Source organism: Olea europaea, chromosome 12 (assembly GCF_002742605.1).
Source record: "Olea europaea var. sylvestris chromosome 12, O_europaea_v1, whole genome shotgun sequence".
NCBI lineage: Eukaryota > Viridiplantae > Streptophyta > Magnoliopsida > Lamiales > Oleaceae > Olea > Olea europaea.
This window is the reverse complement of record NC_036248.1, coordinates 11,757,137-11,781,435: the sequence shown is the minus strand read 5'-3', so window position 1 is coordinate 11,781,435 and position 24,299 is coordinate 11,757,137. Positions and strand designations below refer to the sequence as shown.

General features: G+C 35.2%; 3 protein-coding genes across 6 annotated transcripts; all 3 read right to left on the bottom strand.

Moving 5' to 3' along the window:
- Positions 1–4,910: 4,910 nt before the first annotated feature.
- On the bottom strand, positions 4,911–9,833 carry LOC111405643 (protein ABIL2-like). The gene is made up of 10 exons (XM_023034618.1): positions 9,746–9,833; positions 8,708–8,849; positions 7,622–7,704; positions 7,375–7,525; positions 7,099–7,183; positions 6,299–6,391; positions 6,009–6,051; positions 5,831–5,919; positions 5,546–5,691; positions 4,911–5,476 (listed from the first exon to the last, which is right to left on the bottom strand). Exons 2-10 carry the CDS (start codon positions 8,783–8,785, stop codon positions 5,306–5,308), a joined length of 939 nt encoding a protein of 312 aa, XP_022890386.1. The 5' UTR covers positions 8,786–8,849; positions 9,746–9,833; the 3' UTR covers positions 4,911–5,305.
- A 4,745-nt stretch (positions 9,834–14,578) lies between these two features.
- LOC111406969 (uncharacterized protein At4g00950-like) lies at positions 14,579–15,192 on the bottom strand. Its single transcript, XM_023036318.1, has one exon. The coding sequence runs from the start codon at positions 15,179–15,181 to the stop codon at positions 14,612–14,614; it is 570 nt and encodes a 189-aa protein (XP_022892086.1). The 5' UTR covers positions 15,182–15,192; the 3' UTR covers positions 14,579–14,611.
- Positions 15,193–16,691: 1,499 nt separating this feature from the next.
- LOC111405642 (golgin subfamily A member 4) lies at positions 16,692–21,306 on the bottom strand. 4 transcript variants are annotated; one of them, XM_023034614.1, is made up of 5 exons: positions 20,739–21,299; positions 18,865–20,092; positions 17,655–18,544; positions 17,030–17,414; positions 16,692–16,990 (listed from the first exon to the last, which is right to left on the bottom strand). In XM_023034614.1, the coding sequence occupies exons 2-4, from the start codon at positions 20,072–20,074 to the stop codon at positions 17,070–17,072; spliced, it is 2,445 nt and encodes an 814-aa protein (XP_022890382.1). In that variant the 5' UTR covers positions 20,075–20,092; positions 20,739–21,299; the 3' UTR covers positions 16,692–16,990; positions 17,030–17,069. The 4 variants fall into 4 exon arrangements, with proteins under 4 accessions (XP_022890382.1, XP_022890384.1, XP_022890381.1 ...); XM_023034616.1 differs by having other exon boundaries at positions 16,692–17,411; positions 20,739–21,306; XM_023034613.1 differs by having other exon boundaries at positions 16,692–17,414.
- Between the last annotated feature and the right edge of the window lie 2,993 nt (positions 21,307–24,299).

Here is a 24,299-nt window from a genome sequence, read left to right as displayed (position 1 = left end):
CCTAGCATGAGAGAGTTTTTCCCTATACCAAATGAAATCATCGAAAATCTAATCTTGTTTACAACGTGTATTACATTAATTGACTTTTGCAGTCGCGGGAATTGGCTGCACCAAGTATTCCCATGTATGTATAAAGTTATACATCGACATTCCATGGAAATTAAATTTAATTAGAGGGATACAAAATTCCACAAGCACAACATGTTTCGATGTTCGTGTCTTCTGTCCAATGCAAACAAAAGCCCAGCCACAATAAAATAGGAAAACATACCCCATAGACCAAACCCCAACTTAGTCCACGAGATTTTCAACCCGTCTTATTCCCAGAGAATAATAATAATAACACAACACAAAATGTTTGAAAATGGGAAGACAGATAATAACAAATGTGAAGAGGGTTTCATCACTTAACCAAAAAAGCCATAAGTGGATCAGTGACAAGACAATTAATCACTTAAACACCAATTCATCATGCCATGAATAACCTGCCAGTAAGATTACGAAACTCGACAAGTGCACTACAAAAGTATAAGCAAATGGAATAGTAACTTAATAATTCACATGAATTAAAAAAATTTAGCAATAATCCTTCAAACATATTGATTTCCAAGCTTTGACAATAACATTTTACCACAAGGCAAAACTTCTACCGTTTTCTTTTATTTTCCACAAAACAGGAAAACTGCAAACCTCTACTTGAAGTTGGTGCTGCTTGAGGTACTCAATTGCTTCATCCAGCATTGAAGCCTTGTTCGTCTAACACAATTGCAAAAGATAAACATTTGGAAATAACAAAGTAAACCCCATTAGATTTAATGAAATCAACACTTCAACTAAATACTAAAGAGGAAAATAAAATAATTTCTGCTTTCTACCTTGTTTGAATTTGGAATTAGATTTTGCAACGACTTTGTGTTGCCATTAATCTTGCTTCTCCTCCTCTGCCAAATGCATCTTATAATTTCAAAACGCGGAACTAACATTGGAATATATACATACAAACTTCAAAATGAAACATATAACGAAAATAACAAAAAGTAAAACTACAATTTTCTGTCTACAAAAAAGAACCTTTTTGAGACAAATTATACACTTTAGTTGCTCGGGTAATCTTCGATGAGTTCCGACGTGGTGTTGGCTTCAGCAGTGCCTCTTCTACCAAGGCTTCAATAGCATCCTACATATGATAACTATGAAATTAAACTCCACAACGAAAATATATATTAAGGACAACAACAATAAAATAAATGGAAGCAGAAATTTATGCTAACAAACGTAATTGTAACATTGTATGAACTCCCACAACCCACAGGATCTCAGAAAGCCGTTATCCAAATCATTCGCTACAAAAGTAAGTTTCGACGAAAATTTTTTTAACCTATAACATTAATTATGGAAGATAAATTTAGATTAAACGTGACAATATATTAAATACATTTCGCACCTACAAATTATGTCAAACATCTTAAAATTGGACCACTACAATATCTAAAATTCCTATATTTCTTACAATTGAGATGTGTAACAGTAAACTGTAAACCTCCAATGAGATATGAGTCACGTTTCTTTATGTCATTATACTAAATTATTAATCTTAATCTCAAAGTAAAGAATTGTTATTAATAAATAATAGATATATGTTCGAGTTTTATCTAGAGTATCAACAATAAATTTTAAAAAAGGCCCCTTTGCTTTGAGTTTGAGTTACAATACTTGATTGAAACGTGGAAAACAAATCAAAACCCAATTCATTGAATCCACAAAATACATAATATTGTTTTCATACAAGTAAGTTCGTCCAATTGCCATAGACATTCTCCAATTAGTCTGTCGTTCTGTAATCTGTGTCAATAACAAAACTTAAAAATCCTAAACCTAAATGACAGTTGCAAAACTCCAATTCCAATTAATGCTATTGGTATTGTAAAAGTGCATCCTCTTCTCTATAGAAGGCAGAATCCTTGATGTTAAATGAAAAGGAATAACCTCAAAATAATCCATCTTCCTAGGAAAACGTTTAAAAGAAAAACAAAACCACGTTATGAAATAGAGTTTTTATGTATTTCAGACAGAACCTTTAAGATCCAAACAAGACACGACTCCAACTTTCTTCCTCAAATTACTGGACTTGCAGAACTTGGAGTTGGATCGATAATGACCTCATCAGATTCATATAATGGCTTCAAGAGGAAGATAATGGAGTCATTACATCACATTCTAGCCTTTCCATGAAAATTTCAAGTCAAATCTTCACCACTTATCTCCTATTTCTAACTTCGCCCTACAGTTTCTTTATAAAACTGAAAATTGGATATTGCATTTTCATTACAATCTTCAAAATGGTTTTCGAAACTTCAATAAAATATCCCCAATTCAGCCCACTTCACTTAACAGATTGTTGGATGCAAAATAAAAAAAGAGAAAGAGTATTGAAATCTATACGCATATTACATATAAATTACATTTCATACCAGTACGGCAGGGCTACGCGGCAGCGGCGTGGATGGTGAGTTGATGACGGCAGGCTTCGACTTCAAACAGATGTGGACTTTCGACATTTTTCGCTCTTCGAATGCACTGGCCGCAGAGAGAGAAAGAGTGAGTATGAACGACGGTACGCAGGCAGCGGCGTGGATGGTCAGTTGATGACGGCGGGCTTCGACTTGAAAGAGATGTGGACTTTCGACCTTCTTGGCTCTTCGAATGCACCGGCTGCAGAGAGAGGAAGAGAGGAAGAGTGAGTATGAACGAGGGTATACAAATTGGGGCTGATTTTTTTACAACTTTTTCCATTGCTATTGGGTCTAATTTTTTCCCTTTTTCTTCAAATTCACATGGCAGGGTTCTGTACAATTTCTGCACATGAGTCAAATCTCATTTAATTTTGGTACAATTTCTTCCATTGGTCATTTCTCATTTCATTAGGACCTGTAGGGTATTTGAGATTCTTTAGAGGGGCAAATATGTCAAAAATTGACATTCTTGCAATGCCAAAAAAAAAGTGACATAATTGTAAATGCAAAGTTAAAAATTGACTATTTTTATAATTTCCACAAATAGATATAAAAATGAAAAATTGAACTTATTACCCTTTCTCTCTTGGTATGTTTGGTAAGATGGAATGCATACTAGACAATTCTAGGCAAGAAAAAGAATCTAAAATGTTGTCTACTAGTACTTTATGTCCTATACACTAAGGGCGTTTGGCACGTAGGATTAGACCATATAAGAATAACCTTCAGTACTCTACCTACTAGGTAGAGTTATTAGTGGATTAAGGTGGATGGTATTTTTTGATTTCACATTCAAAAGAATTTCATTTTTCTTTTCTTTTCTTTTCTTTTCTTTTCTTTTCTAGCCCAAACACATCTCCGACATCCGCATTATATTATCCTGTGTGCCAAATGCAGCCTAACTGCATACCAGACACGTCGTATGCGTACATTTTTGTACAATTATGTGACACTGTATCTACTTATTCAGCCGGTGAAGATGGCCCTTAGATGTCATCAGGCATGCATGACTCTATTGAAGAAGCAACGTGATTTTCGTCAGTGAACTGTGTTTTCCATTTCTAGCCCTACGGACTATTGTTCTGCTCCATTACCCAACCAGTGCGGCTGCCTGCCTTCCCGTAGAAGAAAGCTTACCAGCCAGAATGTACAAATAGAAAATCACTTGTCATTTAAGTGTAATGCCAAGAAATGTTTGTATGGTGCAGTGTACTGAGTTTTCTGGATAAATCCTAGAATGGATTTGTATTTCCCTCAATACATGTTTTGTCTTTGTTCTGATGTTTGTTTGCAGAATCATTTTTGAGAGAAATGGCTTATGTAAAGTGGTTCGGTTTGAAACTTAGCAAAGAAATTCTTGTTTTGCAATTTGCTCAAAAGCAAATAGCAAATGGTTCCTGGTGACCTCTGGTTGAAACATAGTTCTTCCATCATTTGGTTGCTCGTCTGCAGATGCCTAGAATAATCCATTTCAAATATCCGCGACTATGTGAGGATCATCCCTGGGTGTACTTGGGATAGATGCTGCAGGGATTTGGACGTAGCTCCATTCTCTTTCGTCATATCTAAATACTGCGTGATGAGGAAGGGGTCCGAAGCATCCCCTTCACAGTCGGGCACTGGACATTAGCTGAGAACCCAAGCCGACTGTCTTTTAGGCCATCCATTTTTACTTGGCGTTGTCGAGCTATGCTAATCCTGCCTGGAACTTGACTTTGCCTTAACTCTCTGCTCGTTTCATCTGGTGGTGTTTTTTGACCTCTGCTCTCTCATTGGCAACTAGTCCAAGTCTTGAAGCTGGAAATGCTCATAAGATGAGTAATTTCATATGTTTTTACTGGAAATTAATGAGATATATGCAAGCAAAATTACAAAAAACGGGTTTAATTTTTCCATAGATACACAAAGTTTCAGGTCACAAATATAAGGACTCTTTAAAGGGCTTTTGAGCTTAGCAGCTGAACAAATACAGGACTGGTATTCTTTCTTGTTTCCAGTTAGTTTCTTGTTTTTTGGGAATCGGAGATGCCCTTGTGCATCATCAATTAATCTAGCCATCCAGAAGAGCCTTCTATGGCGTTGTTTCTTTATGTGGAAATAACAATGACGTGTTTGGTAAGATGAACTCGATAGTACTAAAGAAAAACTTAACAATAAAATCTTATTTAGTGTGAACTTGTATGGTTATTTATATTTGTTTCTGATTTCAATTTCCTTATTATTTGTTCATACTAATAGTTGTGTGGATTAACAAACCGCAGATTATTTTATAAATTTCATTTTGATAGAAGTAATGGACAAGCACAAAGAATATAGCACAAGAGATACGCAGGAAACGACTAAAGAGGGAGTAGGAACCCCATATCAATATGACAGTTTACCCGAAAGAGTAAGGACTAATATAAGCTTAATTTCAATTGGAAGTATGGAAAGGCTCGAAATTGAACAAATTGAGTCTTGAATCAACCTAGTGCAATAATCAAGAGGGGATGATGCTACACGTACATCAAAATATCCATAACAGTGTTCACCACTTTTATATGGAAGGGAACCCACTTTCAATAAAATATAATTTATTTGAAGTGGATTTCCCTCCATGTGAGGAGGTGAACACTTTATATAGACCATATTATGTACAGCTACAATTCTGCTGAAGAACATTGTGAAAATGGAAGGTGAAAACTGAAAACTGGAAAAGAAAACAAAATTATACGACTCTATAGTGGAATTCAAGAAAAAAAATGCTGCTGAGAAGTGAGATCGTTTTTCATTTCTCATTTATGTTCCCGTAATTAATATTCATCCAAGTAAGTGTACAACGTCTCGTCTTTCTTCAACTCGCTTCGACTGAGCAATGCGTTCAAAATGCGTTTACTTTTGCTCGGAAATTGTTCTATATCTTGCGGGTTTTCTTTCTCAACGTGAAAGCGGAGTGAAGCAGATTTTCGAGGTTCTGAAATGTACTGTCAAGAGAAACAGCTAACGTAAATTGACGAAAATGATAAAAGAAGTTCATTGAAAGAAAAGAACACCTGTTGTCTTCCAAAAGAAGGATTTGGAGTGGTTGACCGACTCCGATTTGAGGTTGCCGGCTGGGAACTTTTTGGCGTGTTTGGCTTACTAGAGATGGATCTCGAACGCAAAAGGGGAAACCGGGGTGGTGACACTGTTCGTTTTTCTTGTGTATCAATGCAAAGAGCAGAAAAATCAGTACTCACAAGAATCGTTATACAATTGAAAGAGAGCGGAAAATGTGAAAATTGTAAGGTTAAAGGATGGCAACAGTTTCAATACGAAAACCAATGGCCGGATCAAACCTATATCTTTTCTGGCGATGGTACCAGAGAATGAAAAGTTTCCGGGTTGCTGAGCAAATCGTGGAGAAGGTGAAGGAGAGCGTCCTTTACTGTGAGTCAACCAACATAAACATCTTCATCTCCTCGTAATTTAAACGGTCAGATAAGATGAACGTAAATACATGACAATCGAACTCACAAGACTACCGATGATGGAGTATCTCCAATTGTAGCTCGAATAGCTGCAATAGAATTAGCTCATTATGCACGACGACAAATCAAAGCTTGAGTTCCAATAAACTTGTAAGGTCATGAGTGAATTCATTTTCGCCTACCCATTCTAATTATTGCTGACTTTAGTGGAAGATTTAAAACAACTAGACCATTTGACTCTCGTGAAAAAGATACAGAGTTAGTGAGTTACGCCAATAGGTTCAAAGTGAAACGAACTCGAGACTGAAACAGAAGATACGGCAAATAGTGAATTACCATTCTTAAAATGATGCCAGTCATCTTCATCGTCTAGGCTGCATCCTTGGAACTTCAACATAGTATGGATCGCACCATGCATGGTCTCCCCCACTAAATAGAAAAATCGAAACACTTCTTGATAAATGAACAGTGAAATCTCTATCACATAAACTGTTGTATTGTGACCCAAATTCTTGGGGTTTAGGAATAGTAGTTGGGTTGATCTTGGAGAAATCCACTTATGTGCCGGACAAATTATTGCCTCATTTTCACTAGCTGGATGCACGAGCGTTTGTAGCAGAACAATCATCGCCCGCTTCTCGCCTCGAGCAATAAGCTTGTCGCTCGACGCCGCTCGAGTGACGTATTTTCCTTGTTTTTTCTCGTTTTGAACTCCTATTGGTCTACAACTAGGTTTTTTGGCGTCTCTATAAATACAAAACGTCGTCCTTTGTAATATATATGAGAGTTATCATGATTTTTGAGAGAAAACCTTGAGAGAACAAATCTACAACATCTTGTGAGCTTAGATTCAATTGAATGCATTGAGTTTTAAGAGCTTAGGTTTAATTGAAAGTATTGAGTCTTGATATTGTAAACATATTTCTATTGATTATAGTGAATTTTCTCCTTCTCTACCCGTGGTTTTTTCCTTAATTAAATTTTCATGTAAATCTTTGTGTTATTTACTTTTCTGCTTTATTTCATTATTGTCATATCTTGCGATCCGTAATCCTAACATAAACGAAAAACATCATGAAAGAAGCATAAAAACAGATCAAAATTATCCACAAAACATCGTAGTTCAGTGTAATTGCCTGGCAAGATGTACCGTTTATGGTACTTGGGAGCGTTTATCACTAGTGACTGCTGAGAAAGGCCCTCCTGGCATGTCTTTAGCCTCTAAGAAAAACAACATGATTCAATAAATATATCAATGCGTAATTAACTTTCTTCCATGGAGTCTGGTGAGTCTTTAAAACAAAAAGGTAAACATCGCCAATTTCTTACTAGTATCATATTCAGCTACGGTTAAAAATTAAAAGTTACTTTTAAGTAACTCTATAGTTTTCGAACATGGTTGGATAAGTTACCTGCTCAATACATGATAAACGGAGCTCTGTTCTGGTAACTTCATCAACCTGCTTATCCAACAAATCATTCACCTTATAGGACACAGAGTCCAAATGGTCTACCGTATTCTCAAGAGCTTTAATGGCATAATCCTTCAATGTATTCACTACTCTGTACATTCAAGAATTTAGATAAAAATACAAAATCATCTTCAAGTAAACGATTTGACCACAAACGGGAAAACGAAATTCTTCAAATACAACTTACATCCGTTTCTGGTCATCGTTGGTACAAGAAAACTCGAAATACTCTGCAGCTGAGTAGAGTTGTTTCCTGATAATTCCTAAATCCTAAGCAAACAAATGTAATATGTAAAAATTCGATACTGCATTTAGGAGAGTCAAAAAGCAAAAATGTTCAAATATATGCTTCGTTAAAAGCAAAACAGAAATATCATGATTTTCCAGTGATAATTGCATCAAGATGCAACACGAGAACAAACAGTTACCAGCACCACTTGTCATATTCAAGTTCTACTTCTTTAGATTTTGTTTTCTTCGTCTTACTTAGGCCACGGTGCACCGACATGGACACCTCAACATGCAGTTTTGTAAAGTATTTAACAACGAAATGTCTTCGATACATATATTAATTTTTTTTTAAACTCTTCATTTATATCCTTATAATTTTAGCCCATTTTGGTTAGAAAATATATTCTTAAATAGTGATTTTTTTGGAGAATTTGTGATTAAAAAATAAGGAAATGTTATCGATTTACGTGTATTATTTTATGGAAAAATATTTGGTTAAAAATAAGTTTTTGAAAAAATGGGGCCAAACATAGGCTTAGTTTTATACTTGTTAATTTTCTTGTTGAAATATTTTAAAATTTAAATATGAGCACCTATCTTTTATTTAATAATAACTTTGAGTAAAAAATATAATATTTATGTTACATAAAGGAAAATGACCGCGATAGATTGTCCGAGAAGGTCGGACACGGACATAGCACCCTATTTAAAATGTCCGTGCAACACTATACTAATTTTGTCTACAATACTCATTTTCAACTACACATTCTTCATTAAAATAATATTACACGTAAATCAAAAACTTTTTTCTTTTTTTTAACCACACATTTCAACATCAATTAACATTCCATAATACAATACTCACAAATAATGGGAGTACAAAGTAGCACTTAGGACTCAAAACTCAAAAGTGACATTGAAACATAAACATAACAGAACATATGTGTATTTGTGAGACGACCCCCTCCCCCCAACCATAGGGTCGGGATCGGGGGTGGAGCTATTGCCCACGAGCTATATATAAGTAAAGAACATAAAATACCTTAAGGCCATCGGAGAAGAGGATGCTCTTTTGCTTAGATATCTCCTCAAAACTGGACGGCTCCCGAGGGAAGGACATTGAAGCAGTTGAAGTAATTGTATCTATGAAAGAGTAACCAAGTGGTAGCTAGAAAGTCCTTATCCTGTAACAACCATTCCTGTCTACATTAAAGCCATGCTTCTGATTATAAAGATAGTTATGAGCTTTGGCACTGGCGTGTCTGTGTTCCACGAAATTTGAGACAACCGCGGGGGCGTATCCTACTTTTTAAATATTCTACTTCAAATCAGTATAAATCTCGTATCGAAAAATACACAATCTTATTACATTAAATTTTATTATATTTCATTTTTTTCTCTCCTATTTTCGACCACACAATCTTTCATAAAATAATATTACACGTAAATCGAAAACGTTTCCTTCTTTTTCAAACACTCATTTTTTCTACTCATTTTCATTTTCAAAAAATGGGGGCAAACGGGAGCTTAACATGCCATGGGCACTTTTCTGGTGCTTGTTGGATACGCCAAGTGGCATGTCCTGTATTCTAGCACTAAAAATGAACAGCCCAAAAATAAATTAACATCAAGATAAACAGAAGTAAGCTAGCGAAACCAAGATAATTATTTCCATAGCTTCATCTACTTCCTAGTCGATCTCAAATTTATTAAGAATGAAACATAATTTGCTCTAGCTGGAACCTCAAGAACTACAAGAATCTTTAGTTAAAATGGGAGTCTAATTCAACACCTTTGGAGTGAAAATTTTAAGAAGAGTTGATCTCCTGTGAGCTCAAGCTCGAAAGTCATAAGCTGAGTTCGGGAGAGTTAATGAATTCCAAAAAGACACTCTTGTCTAGTACACTCTAATTGTTCATCGCACAAGCATATTCCAACATAAAATAGTATAAATCTCGTATCTAAAAACACATGAAAAATGGTTGCAATTTTGCATTCGAAATCCAAAAGACAACAAAAAAATAACTTTCAGGGTGAAATTCTACACATGTAAGTCAAAGAAATTAATCATGAACTCAACTTCTAAATTCTGAACTTTCCCCAACTTCCCGAGCGATCAAAGAAAAACTCACAAGCAAAAACGCTACATAATTTATCCTCACTGTAGTGATATATAAAGTATAGACCGGGCACCCACTTTCACATTCAACTTTTGTCACATAGTATAGCTTAGAAGAAAAGCAAACGAAAACATATATTGACAGAGACCAATGTTGTTTGGTACAAAGATTTTGACTTAACAAAAGAAAGACGACAGTTTTTTTGGGTCGTTTTGTGGGGTATTTGAGGTTGAAGGACCACGCAATTTGCAGAAGAGGGGAAACGGAAGCAGAAAAGACACAAATTGTAACTCCCCGAAACCTATGTCCCAACGTTACTCAATTAATTTCTTCGTCCCTAAGAAAAGTGGATTTAATACAAAAATATTGAACTTTGCGGAATAAATAAGTTATTTTATTGTCTCATAGTATATCAAATAAATACAAGGAAAAATTGCAGTCAAGTACCAAACCTTTCTCTTATTAGCAAACTTGATCCAAACCTTTCATTTGTACCACCGAGGTACCAATACTCTAAAAAAATTGCAGATCCAATCCAAAATGATTTGACCACAAAAATCGTTAGTTGACCCCAATAATGAAAATTTTAATAATTTCCCCCACAATATAGTGAGGTGCAATTAACACCAAAACAATGAAGTGCAATAATAGGAGGAGAAGTGTAATGCACAAATTTTCCTTCATTTATTTGATCACTTGTTAACTTTAAAACTAAAGTGTTTTCATACCTTAAATTGTTGGTTAGATGTTGATCAAGCTAGTATCGATGTCGTGTGAATCAAAATTTATATAAAGCTTTAACATATAAAGAAATCTAAAATTTTAATTTCACAAAATATAAAGAAAATATTGACTAGGTTCTGATACCATGCTGTAACATCTCGAAATGTATGTCCCGGAGGTTACTCAATTAATTTCTTTATTCGTAAGAAAAGTGGATTTACTCAAAAAAAAAAAATTGAAGAAATTTTGAGGAATAAATAAGTTATTTTATTGTCTCATAATATATCAAATAAATTTAATTGCAAAATATTTTTATACTAAATGCTAAGTATTGAAAGAAAATAAAATTCTTAATCCAACGACATAGACTCTGTCGACAGTCTCAACCTTAAATTCCGATCCATCAAGCATCTATAAAAATAATTTATAATATGAAATGAGCATACTAATACACTCGGTATAGATTTCATGTTAATATTATCACAATTTAATATAAAAAGCAACTAAAATATGCACATAACATAATTCTCTAGTAGGATAGAAATCTGACCATCTAAGTCTCCCTAGGATATTTAGCGCATTCTTAAATAGTACTTATTTTTCCAATTTAATAGAATAAATTATTTTAAAATGATGCTTATTATGATATGGTCAACCTTCTAAAGTGAACTATTGTTATTTTTGAATTATTATTATTATTATTATTATTATTATTATTATTATTTAGAAGAATGTAATTGTTGCCGTGAATGGGCAGATGGGTGTCACAAAAACCGGAGTGATTTGTTCGAACTTGACATGGATACTACATGAAAATTTTGAGATTGTATAATATTTAGTTATAAATTGAATTTAGGGAAGAAAAAAAATCATAACTTAGTGATTTAGTTTACACCAAATCACAATTCAAGTATATAGTTCGAAAATGCAAAACTCAAGTATGAGGTAATTAATTAAAAATATTTATTAATTAAATATAATAAAGTCACAATTATATGATTAAGGGAAAATTGCAGCAGCGGTCCCTAACATTTTTAATTTTTGTAGATTTTACCCTAATCTTCATTTTGTATCAGCAGAGACCCCTAACTTTTCCTAAATATGCAACTAAAGTCCATCTGGACGGAAATCATTCAAAACATCGTTAGCTGACCAGAAAAATTGAGGAGGAAGTACCAGCCAAAAAAGCATCAACATCCAATAAAATCGTCGCTGTAGCAAATTGTTCGAGAAAATTTTTTCGATCAATTGATTGTGTTTTGGACGGTTTCCGTCCATGTGGACCTCATGTTCATATTTATGAAAGGTTAGGGATCTTCGTTGGCACAAAATGAAAGTTGAGTAAAGTCTGCAAAAAATGAAAAAGTTAAGGATAGCTGCTACAATTTTCCCTATAATTAATGGTCACAGAAACATAATTATATATCACAACTTATTTATTGGTCATATATTATCAAATTGATTGGTCACGGATTATGTCGAGGCCATAAATCAAAAAATTTATAGATCACAATTTAATTTTATAAGTCATAGCTTATTTCATTGGTCACAAATAAAAAAAAAATTATAGGTTACAGTTTATTTATTGATCACATATTTTCAAATTTGTTGATCACAAATTATTTTTTTAGTTACAAGTTATTGAATTTTAAGGTCACAATTTAATAGTTAGTAACAAAGGACCAAATATTTGGTTGCAGACACAGAATACCCAACCCCGATCCCGATTTATCGTCAATACTTAGTCAGAAACATTACCCATCTAGCCACAAAACCATCACAACCACTGCCAACAACACCACTGTCACTGTCATTATGGCCACTTGCGACCACCCTCACCCCGCCACCACCACAACCACGACTATCAGCTCTCCACGAACAACTATCTCCAGCACTAACAGAAACGCACCACCACCAACAACCTGCACCACTATCACCTCATAGCCACCACCACCACCACACGGCCACCACTATCAACTGCACACAAGCAATAAAACTCACCCCAAATTTTCAGCACTAGTACGTGACCACATTTCCACAAATCAGGACTATCGGAACTCAACAAAAACACAGACCAACAGAAACCAACCACTACACCACCACATTCACCATCGCCACCTCCACAATCAACCCACCACCTCAAAAACACCACTTAGATCGTCACTACAACACTCAGATCATCGTCTGCACTGAGCATCGAAGGCACAAGGCGATCTTTGAAAAAGTGGATGACAAATGGCTGGGCCTTGTCATGCTATGTGAACTCAGATCGTTGTGCGAACTGTGTTGTCATGCTGCAGTTGACGGTATAAGAAAAAGAAGGGAGTGTAGAGAGAGAAGGAAATAAGAATAATTAGGATTTGGGGGTGGGTGGTTTTATCATTAAATTAATACATGATATTTGAACAAATAAACTTCATACCTGATATATGAATTGTAAATTTAAAACAACTGTTGCCATGTAATTTCCACTTGAATTTATTCACATCAATCTAACGACTATCAAACCCGGACCACATTGGCCCAAATCCAAGAAGTGTGCAGATTAAAACTTTAAGTGGGCTTGGGGCCTTATTATCATCATCATCATCATTGTGGAAAATCGATATAAATAACACTAAAATATTATCTATAACAATAATTATATTTTGATATCAACCCGCATCGCATGCCCAAAGCTCGTTGAAGGTAAAAATACACCAAAACCAATATGAATTTTCCCATGAGCCAATTGTATCCATTGAGTAAATATAGGTTCGATCAAAATTTATCTTTCTTGAGCACCATTTTGAACATAAAGTTCCAAGAAGGTACTATTAATAATCTGACAAATATTGAAATACGGGAAAGAAATATCATTTCGATAATATTTTCGGATGGGCTGCAAAAGCATTTGTCGGCTCATCAATCATTGACAACGTTTACATTTTCATAATTGTTTGCTGCACACAATTGATAATCCTATTAGAGTCAGCCAGTTTTTATTTTTTCTTGATTTTTCATTTTATTTAATCACTTAGGGTCCGTTTGATTGCAAAAATAAAATTTGGGTGGAAAGAAAATGAATTTCAGGGAATTAAATTGACTAGAATTGCTTTTATGGGAATTGTAAATTATTCTATTTGATTGGGTATAATTTTTCGCGTGGAATTCATTGAAATAAAAATATTTTTTAGTATTCATTTGACTTTATTTTATATGAAAATTGTTAATTAAAGTGATAGATTTTACTGATATAGGGGTTGAAATTTGGTTCCATTGCCAAAAAAAAAATAATAATAAGAAAAACATCTTTCTTTTGGCTTTATTTTACATGAAAATTGTCAATTAAAGAGAGATTTTTTTTTTTACAATAATTCTAATAATTTGTTCCTATTGCAAAAAATAAAAAATGTTACAATCACCGGGAATTTCAATTCTCACCATTTTGGTGAGAATTCCAATTCATTGAATTGGTGAAATTTGACTTATGTGGCACTCAAGTTAGAAATTCAATTCTAAGCTAAAAAAAATACGATCGTACAAAGTTAAATTGGAAAGTGGAATTCCAATTCCATTTTTCATGGAATTCCACCTCCAATCAAAACACCGCCTTAGTTTAGTTAACTTAAAAAATTGAATAAAATAAATTTTTTAAATGCGCTCTTTGTTCTTAAAAATACCAAAATAGAAAAATTATATTGTAAAATAAGTTTGTAACCTCTAGCGCACAGAATTACAAATCAATGACTCAATATCTAAAGAATCTAGACTAGCTTGAAAATGGTCTAAGGCCCCGTTTGGTATGGATTTTTTGCTCCAAAAAATTGAATTTTTGACCGTTATTTTACTATTCAAGCCGTAATTTTTGACTTCTTCTCTCACATGTGGACCCCACTTTTCTTCTAACGGTCAAAAAATCAATTCTCAAAATTCCTACCAAACGGGCCCTAAATATATTGCTCGAGGTTCCATGGGAGGCAAGACAAGAGAGTAGTGGGAGCTTTTCGTGATGGCGTAACTTTTAATTTATTAAATTTGATCCAAAAATATTTTCTTAGAAAAAGCGAAAAGCCAGTAGCTAAAGACTATAAAATCAGATCGATGAATTCTTAAAATTTTATTTATATAATCCTATCAAAAAGATTTTTGACACTAACCCACAATGACTTCTTGCTAGAGAAAGTCAAGAAGCTGCTTCTCCTGCTAATTTCAGGCTCACAAGCATTATTTACACTAACTGAAATGTCAAAATTATCCCTAACAACTTTCGTGTCTTCCTCGAAGCTCTCCCATCTCCAAGAACCAAAGCTCAACCTGTCCTTAACACCACTCCCTCCCTTCTTGGACCTCTCTTCCGAGCCCCCGTGCCACACTTTTCGGAAAGAAAACGATAAAGTCCGAGACACAGATGGACCCAAATAAGCTCCATCCAAAACGGTTGTCGGGGAGGGTGTATTGGTAATTTTTGCTGCATCATTCAACAATCTAGGAGGAAGGTCTAAGCACCTGCGGGCAGTTTTGTCATTAGGTGGTGGCGATGGAATGGTGGCGGTGGTTCTGGGCTTTCCCGGTGCCTCCTCCCAGTGAAATGGGATGGAAACTAAAGATTCGAGTGTCGGTGTTTGCAATTCTAGAGGCTCTCGTGGCTTGCGTCGAAGTTTAGATAAAGAAAGTTTCGGACTAGAACCCATTATAATTTTGTCTGCATTATAATTATCTATACGTGTGTGTGTATATATATAGCAACTCACCCCTCGGGTTGGTGAATTACTGCTGGATATGAGAAGGTAAAAAACGCTCTACGCGCTTCAACTTCACGAGTAATGCCACCGCAAGTATATAATTGCGAATATTTTTTAATTTTTCATTGCATTAAAATGTCTAAGGAGAAAAAAATAAGAAGACATTGCCCACGTAGATTAAAATCAGACACACCTCATGGATGGTGGGCTACCCACCAATAGGGATGGACCCATGATGAAAATTCAATGGGGACGAAATCAAAAAAGCATAAGAAAAAACCTGAAAAACTTGAAAAAACCTCAAGAAAAATGAAAAATTTGAAAATCGAGTTGAGGTAGCCGACCCCACTCGGCCTCAAGTGGGACCGTCCCTGCCCACCAGGTGGCGCACCCTGATAGTGGCGGTGCGACCGCCCTATTGAAATTTCTCTCTAGCCTGCAATGCTAGTGGGTCCACAGTTATGAAACAATTCAGACGGTAGTTTTGCATGTCTCAATTCAAGTTTATACCGAGCCTGAAGCAAAGGTGGATGAAGGTAGGCTGGCCTGGACCGACATGACCATTTTGTTGATGCCCATAATTTAATGATAATGAATAAATCTATACCTAAAACTGCTCCACCCTGTAAATTTAGCACCTTATAAAATGAAGGTGTGAAACTATATTGACCAACTTTCTAACTAGTGCAAATTCAATTTATCATTAAATTGGCCCTGTCAATAAATCCACGGCAGTCAACATAAGGTAGCTACAACTATTTAAAGCTGTGTACTAAAAAGAGGGAACACATGCAGATGTTTTGAGTGAGTGAAGATAGAGAGCTAATACGAGCCATAATCTTTCCCAGCTATCGTATTCAACTTGCTTTAGTTTGTCACATCTCAACTACATAACAACTTATTATCTCATTAAGCACTTCTTATTAATCCTATTCAATGCATGAGATTCTTCCCGATTAATGCAATATTGGCTTGTTCAATATGCTAGATTGAGCAATAATATACTGGACGTTTCTGTTTCTCAACCATTGCCCCTTTCCATCATTATTTAAGGCCGAGCAAAAGAAACAACCTCATTCAGTTTAAACTCACTTGTTACGAGCCTCCTAACGAGTAAAAGCCTTGTTCAATTATCCCCTCTCTAAATTATACTATAGTCCATTAATAACACATATTGTGGTATGCTGAGTTAGACAAGACAACTGATAAATTTTATCGTATATATCAATCTTACTTAATCATATTGAATTTTTCGTACTAAGCATGTGCAAAACAAGTACCTTTGTACACAATAAAGTTGGATAAGAATACCACAAAATGAAACTAGAAATCACTTTTAAAACAAGACTGCTCAATGTGTCTATAAATCCATGAATAGGCCTTTCACGTGTAATATGGCATATTGAAAGAACCAAAGCATAAACAGTTCTACTACAGGTACAACTTTGTTGATAGTGTGTGAGATGACCAACATATTTACCATTGATTTTAACTACACTTAAAAAAATCAATGGCATAGATTTTTACACCCCATTGAATGTTAACAATGCTGTACATTTTGGATGTACAATATGATTCAAGCATATACGTTCCAAATAAAAGGGCTCCAGCTCCATTGTTTCTAAATCATCTATGTATTTTTACTCATTTTAAGCACTATAGTTGGATGAATAATTTAATACATTAGAACAGCTTCTTTGCTATACATATTCACCATAAAAGTTCCACAAAGGATTAGAAAAATGGCAAGGCAAGAACCTTTGTATTGGCCTCTTCTTTCACTATCAAGGCAAGAACCTTTGTATTGGCCTCTTCTTTCACTATCCACAGTTTGTCGCTATTTTTGGAAATGGACGATACTATCATATGCAAGGGTTCCCTCAAGATCCCCAATGAGTCGAGATATTCCGACTTCAATTCCTCTCTGTACTTCTCTGAAAAGAGTTTTAATAGTATCAGCGAATCGTTTCATGTCAAAATTAGCAGGCTTTTCGATTTCTTCTATGTCCCTTTCAAAGCCGGAAGCAATCTTAGTTTGGACTTCCATTAGTCTTTGCCCTGTTGCAACAATATATCGCTGCAGCTTAAAGGTTTCTTCAAGAAAGAGCTCCAGCCTTTTGGTTTCCTCCTCAGTTCTAGCAATTTTAGAACTTCCACTGTTGAAATCCAGGGCACTCTCCTGCTGCAATTCATTTAAGTTACGCTTAGAACAGAATCCTTTAGTGTATGTTCGGTACACAGTATTGGATAAACTGAATAGTATAACAACATGATTTTATTTTCTTGTTCTTTTTTAATATTGTTTAGTATTATCCAACCCTCCCTATTAGACATGCCAAATGAAATTCTTAAAAATGACGACAAAACATGAAGTGACTCAAATTATTAAATGAGAGAAGGAAATACTAAGATTGGAGCATACGATTCGTTTGCAAATATCGTCGGTATTTCCCTGAAGGGACTGGTATCGATCAACTTGTTTATTCAAGAATGACATGAGTGCATAAAATCCCTTTATCCCAAATTGTATATCATTGTTGCTTTCACCATTTTCACAACTTTCTTGATTTCCTGTTAACCTCTCAAGCATGAGTAATTGCTGCTTCAGCCTTTTGATTTTGTACGAGACACCAAGAGCATGAAGATCCACCTTCCATGAAGGATTAGTTTTCGTACCTATACCCTGTCCTATTGAAGTTGATGTTTCAGCACTCAAAATATCCTTGGAAAAGGCAGCAACTTCCCCTTCTTTTATCTCCTTCTGCGGAGATTCAAGTGTCAAAACGATATCCTTGAGATGCCTATTTTCCGAGGTTTCATTTTCCTCCTCAATTGCCACGGCTTGCGATATTGCCTCAGGTTTCATCTTCGTTTCTTGCTCTTTTTTCCCAGGTTTTCTTTTTATGATCTTTACTTTAGACCAAACAGGATCACGGGATTCAGCTCCCTTGTGCAGAGATGAGTTGAATTTAGTTTTCTGAAAATCTGGTGAGTTTGACAACAAAGCCAACTTTTCTTTCAGAGAATGTAATTCTGCTTCTCGGTTCAGCAATCTTGCTTCCAACTTCGGATTATCTTGCCTGAGCCGAGCCAGCTCGTGATCAAGCCCCTCAACGTGCGACTGAAACCTCTTTGATTCCAGTTCCATGCTCAACAAATGCCAACGGAGAGCTTCTATTTTTTTGTCTTTCAGTCTCAGTTGTTCAGCAAAAGCATCCATTTCAATATGATGTCTCTCTTGAATTGCAATCTTGCATTTTTCAGACTCGGATTGGACCCAATTTTCCAAGTGCAGAATATCAGTTGTAAACTCTTCAAATTGCAAGTTAAGGCAAAAATTATCAATAATGGAATCCACTTTTAAAGTAAAACAAAAGAGACAATTTTGTATCTTCTTAAATTTTGATGAACTGAGATGATTGATCAAATCAGAATGTTTAAGCAGGTTTCATATCTTTATCTTTTGCTTAAGAAAAAATTGATTGTGTGTCACAAATTACGACGTGGGCTCAACTATATGGGCTGACCTTAGACGGCACCCCTGCAAAGTGCATTGGTGGCCACCAATGATAGCCCATTTACCCCATCAGTTTGTGTCAATTTGAGTATGGAAATCGAGAATAGGATCTTACTCTGTTCCTCACTTCCATCAGTTGAGTGTGGCTCAGATACAGGAGAAAATGCTTCTGGACCTTTCCAAAAGTTAGGCTGGTTGTACTCAGAAAGAAAGTCAGTTTTCTCTGAACGGGGTTTTCCAATGTCCAGTAGCATTGTTGCTTTTGAATGTACCACTTCGCCAACTGAATGTATATCTGACTTTGAATTTACATGCTTAGACAACATATTTCTTAATGAATTTCTTTCATGTCTGGACTCAGAAACTTCCTTCCACCTTGCTGTTTCTAGCTCAAGTTGCTTTCTTTTAGATTTCGATAATTTTACTTCTTCTAAAAGCATTCGTTTCTCGGCTGTATCCAATTTGGACTTTCTAAGCATAGCTGATAAAATCTGGTCTTTCTGTTCCAAATCCTTTCGCAATTTTACAAGCTCCAAGGATAATTTTTGGGTCATCAAAATAGACTTCTCCTTCTGCTCTAGTACTGAATCAAGCTCTTGCTTTACTACTTTGACTTGCCTAAGAGCCCGTCCCATCTCCGCTTCAAGCTGTCGCTGGTTTGATACGAGCTCAATAAATGCAGTTTTGTGCTTTGAGATTTCATTGGAGTGTAGTTGAGCTTCACGCTTGACAGCTGCTCTCAATTCCTCCACCAGGTTTTCAGCCTTCTTCAGATTTTCCTCTAATTCCCGACTCCTAGTCTCCTTTTCCTCAACAGATTTATCCTTCGACTGCATTAAAACTTCGTTCTCTTGCAATTTTCCTTTTAATTCTGAAATAGTTTTATCCTTCTCCGTCTCGAGTACTCTCAATTCATTCACAAGAGCACCAATTTGCTGTCTGAGTTTCTTTCTCTCATTGAACCAAGTCTGTTCTTGGGCAGCAAATATGCTGACAACTTTCTCATTAGCTTTTGCATCTTCACTTCGTATTTTCTTCAATTCTTCAGCCTCTTTTTTTGCAGCCTCGAGCTTGTGGAGAAGCTTAGACTTCCCTGACTCAACCTCTTCCCTCTGAACTCTCCACACCAGAAGTCCCAAGAGGTGAGCACTCCCTTGAAGCATCCTATTTCTTATTTCAGACCATTTATCATCACACATATCAGGCTCTGGCAAGAGTCTGAGAGCAAAAAATGCACAGGAAACGCCAAAAAACATCGGACACAAGCTATCACTATTCTCCTTGGATATGACAACAAAAGAACCTGAGACCCCCTTTTCATCCATTTCTCAATCACAAGACGACTGACGATATCACGGAGAAATTATTCATGAATTATCACCAATTCAACAGCAATAAAAAGCTGTATAAAATGCACAAGAAATGCCAAAAAGACAGCTTACAAACTATATTCTACTTGAACATAGCCAAATCTTATTTCTGAACAATTTCACAGAGAAATTGCCAGTTAGAATCTGTTTTTAATATTGAAATGTCAAATATTCTACGAATAAATTTATTGAGGGCAAAAAATGCAATTGCCAAAAAAGTTGGATATTCTCTATTCTCCTCGGATATAGCGAAAATCAAACCTGAGACCCATTTTTTATCCATTGCTCAATTATTATAAGATCGCCGATTGCTGAATAATTTCACCGAAATTGGAAGTTATAATCTACCTTTACTTATTCTATATCTTCAAATAGATTCAGGAATTAGAACCAATTCAACTTCAATTGAAAAGTATGCAAAATCACAGTAGCCAAAGAAATATAGAATCCATGTGGTCAAAATTAGGGAAAAGATATGTTTACATCATGAAGTGAAATAATCAATAATGCTTAAAACTTTAAAAATTTAGAAAAAGCAAAAGAAAGGCATACAGTAAAATCATCTGGAAATGAAACCAAAATTTGTAAATTCAAAATATCTGGGTATATAGAAACTTACATGATCTTAGCCAAGCCAATCCAACAAATTCTCTCAAAATTAGTCTTCAATCCCCATTACCAACGGAACCCGGAGCAAAGTCAATGAACTTTAGCTAAAACAAGTACCCTTCTATGATTAATTTAGCTTAAAGCAACAAAATTTTCCAATGGGATGGGTACGGGTGGGGCAACGTGGTTCAGCAGCAGCAAAACCCAACTTCAGAAACTGGTTTCATCTGTGAATTCTTGGAATCATGTTGATACATATATATATATATATATATATATATATCCTCAGAGAATGCCAAAAGCATGACTTTACATGTGTGAATACTGCTAAATCAGTTTAAAAGAAAGAAAGCTTGTGCAGCTGTAACTAGAAGCAGAAAAATTCAAAGAAAATTGTTCTTCCCTGGTTTTCTGTGAAGGTGGACCCTACTCTTACACCCCTTCTTAAACAACTTTTTCGCTCATTTTCTTATTCGGTTATGGTTCTGAAAATAAGCAGCAAAAAAGCTAGATTCCTGGTGATTTTGTCTCCAATTGATACAAAAGAAATATTAAGTCCAAAGAATAAACGCTACCTGCCATATCTCCATCAGGATTCCATCATTACGTATATTATTATATATTTCCAGGGTGGCTTGGAGGTACAATCTCGCAGTGGTATCAATGTGAGAGGCCTCGAGTCGATTGCCACGATGTACATGCCATGAATTTTGCCATTTGTACTTTCTTCTCTTATCATTGTTGACATTGTCTTTGCTTTCAAAAAATTATGAATGGAAAAACTTTTTTTTTTTAATCGACGATTGATAGTTTGTCATGTGACAAACTGTCAAACTTTGGGTACACGAATCATGATTGGTACGCTAGTCACATACCAGATTAAATTTTTTAGTAAGAAAAAATAAGAGGCAGATTTAAGGGTCCACTACAAATTTTTTAGTAAACCAATTTTTTTTTTGCAAGTAAAAAATAAATTTTATGTGTAATTTTATTTTTTTAATATTAGCCCGGCTTAAAAAAGTTTTAGTCCAAACCTGAATCTGCCTCTGATTAAACATTTTTAGGATACTTAATGCATGTACCATTTGAAAAGGAGACCAACTTTATTTGATTAGCTTTCCTTGATTTTAATTAATCAACCACTCAATTATTCTCAAAGTTTATTGAGACAAGCAAAAACCGATTGACCCTATAAATAGTTTCGTCCTTAAATTAGACTCGGAAAGTATGACATATATGTGTTACCTACCCTAATAATTTAGAAAGGACCATTTGTGGGTCATTTTCTTAATTTTTAGGGCACCAAATAATGAAAGAAAAAATTAATTGTAAATTTTTTTGGGGGCACCAAATTGATGAAAAAAAAAACTAAATTGACATGGACAACAACGCCAGAGTCGTTTTACCAACATATGGCTTATAATTGTGAGATAATAGTCCACATTGAGCACATTCTAGTAAAAGCCCCTAATAAGTTGCTAAAATGCGCCATAAATGTGACATTTCCAAACCCAAAAGTGTCCCTTTTTTTTTCACCGATCTCATTCGTTATATGCTGTCAAGAATGATCACTTTAACACGAAGTAGAATTGACAACTTGACAATGAACACTAGTCAAGCTGTCTACCTGCGACTTCTCAATATCATATAAAACATTGGTCTCAACAACTAATTATTCAATAGTTGTTTAAAGATCTTGAAAGATTTTTCGATGTTGATATATTATGCAATTGTTGAGTAAAATCATACTCGTGACACTAAGAAGAGTAAGAATTTCTTGATTGTGTCCAATATAATAATAATTAATCACCTGTTAATGGTCCAGGGGATGTTAAGTTTCTGAGGTGCAAATAGTGCAGAGACCAAGAAATGCAATCAAGGACTGTGCGTTCATTAGCAAAATCATGATTTGCCCAAAAATTCTTGAACAATTCTTTGCGTACAGTGAATTGTTGACAACCGTCATACAGGAGCTAATTGGAAAAAATGAGTAAATGACTCACTTTTGACAAGATTTTCAGTGGGACTCGTTGGTCTAATTTAGAAGATCAAAGTTGATCATTGTTCTACTCCGTGAGAGCATCAAAACCATATATTTATTTGTCAAAATTGATGAATGAATGAATGAGAAATTGTAACTCAAAGATAACTATTGGAAGATGGTTTATGTAGGAAAATAACACTAGTCCCACGTAGGAAAATGAAGAAAGTATTAACCACTTTAAATATGGCTATACATTGAAAATGTATAATTATGTGTAGCATAGAGACTCTCTCCATGTACGTGCGCAGGGAGTGCAAATCATGGATCGAAATTGCCTTCGTACCTTGAGCTTGTGCACGGGTGCGACCTGCGTACAAGAATGTCGGACCGAGCAAAGCAAAAATTGGCCCATTTGGAATGTCCACGTTTTGTTTTCTTTTTGCTTTCTTCAACTGACATTTGAGTTTCACAAACTACCAAAACTCCAGCAGAAACTGAAGTGGCTCCAGTATTTATTGCCATGGAGTTATTGGACAGATTTATGTTATATTGAATCTCAATTTTCCAGCAATTCATACACATGAAAAAATCTCTCTGCCTCGCACAGAAAATACTCTGCATAGTTTTGTTCTATCTGCATATATATAATCTCTAGTCATGGTGGTGATATTGTTCGAATACAAACTCAGTTCGCCGTAGTAGTTTCTGTGGTGCTCAAATTCTACGAATTTTACCATTGTATCCTGGAAAATAGACGTTGGGATTAGATCTCAAGTACTACGGTGAGGGAGCGAATCTGTTTTAAGGAAACTGTGTTCGCACAGGCCTCAGGTTGAAATTTTATAAAAAAAAAAAAAAAAAAAAAAATATATATATATATAAATAAATATACACGGTATTTCTATTGAAAAAAAAAATCTATGTTGTTTTAATAAAAATAGTTTGTGCTAATTTTACGCATATACGACGGGTTTCGCTGCCAAATACAGTGAACTGCCATATACAGTGAGCTGTCAAATACGGTAAGCTGCCTGCAAATACGGTAAGTTGCCTGCAAATACGGTAAGTTACAAATATGGTAAGCTTCCCGTAAAATCGAAATCTAAACTACATATATGGTATGCAATAATTCGATTTCATTAACACCACTATATTCCAACAAACTTAAAACAGATTCTTTGATAAAATAAAAAAATTGGTTTCTCATACTATTAATTTTGGAAACTAATTTTCTTTTATTTTTAGAAATGGCAATTGAATCGACCAACATAGATGTGACTCAAACTGTGCCTACTCGAAATCAGGCTATGGGCTCAGCTGTGGCTCAAACTGTGGCTAAATTACCAAGTCATGTTGTGAGTTAAACTATGGCTCCAACAACTGGCCATACCGTTAATGTTCCGATTAATTATGGAGAAAAATTGAAAAAATTCAATGGCTTGAACTTCAAAAGGTGACAGCAGAAAATGTTATTTTAGCTGACCACTTTGAATCTTACGAGATTTTTGACTGAGACTGCTCCAAAACTCAATGAGGGTGAGGGAGATGTTCAATCAATCAGTGCACTTGATGCTTGGAACCACTCGA

Excerpts from the sequence above, each read along its gene's own strand:
- LOC111406969 (XM_023036318.1), bottom strand. The coding sequence starts at position 15,181 with ATGGGTTCTAGTCCGAAACTTTCTTTATCTAAACTTCGACGCAAGCCA.
- LOC111405642 (XM_023034613.1), bottom strand. The coding sequence starts at position 20,074 with ATGGATGAAAAGGGGGTCTCAGGTTCTTTTGTTGTCATATCCAAGGAG. Across the intron at positions 18,545-18,864 it reads TGATGGAAGTGAGGAACAGA|AGTTTACAACTGATATTCTG; the intron begins GTAAGATCCTAT and ends TGCAATTTGAAG. Across the intron at positions 17,415-17,654 it reads ACGATATTTGCAAACGAATC|CAGGAGAGTGCCCTGGATTT; the intron begins GTATGCTCCAAT and ends AATGAATTGCAG.
- LOC111405643 (XM_023034618.1), bottom strand. The coding sequence starts at position 8,785 with ATGTCCTTCCCTCGGGAGCCGTCCAGTTTTGAGGAGATATCTAAGCAA. Across the intron at positions 6,392-7,098 it reads TAAACGGTACATCTTGCCAG|TGGGGGAGACCATGCATGGT; the intron begins GCAATTACACTG and ends TTTTCTATTTAG. Across the intron at positions 6,052-6,298 it reads CTGGCATCATTTTAAGAATG|CTATTCGAGCTACAATTGGA; the intron begins GTAATTCACTAT and ends ATTCTATTGCAG.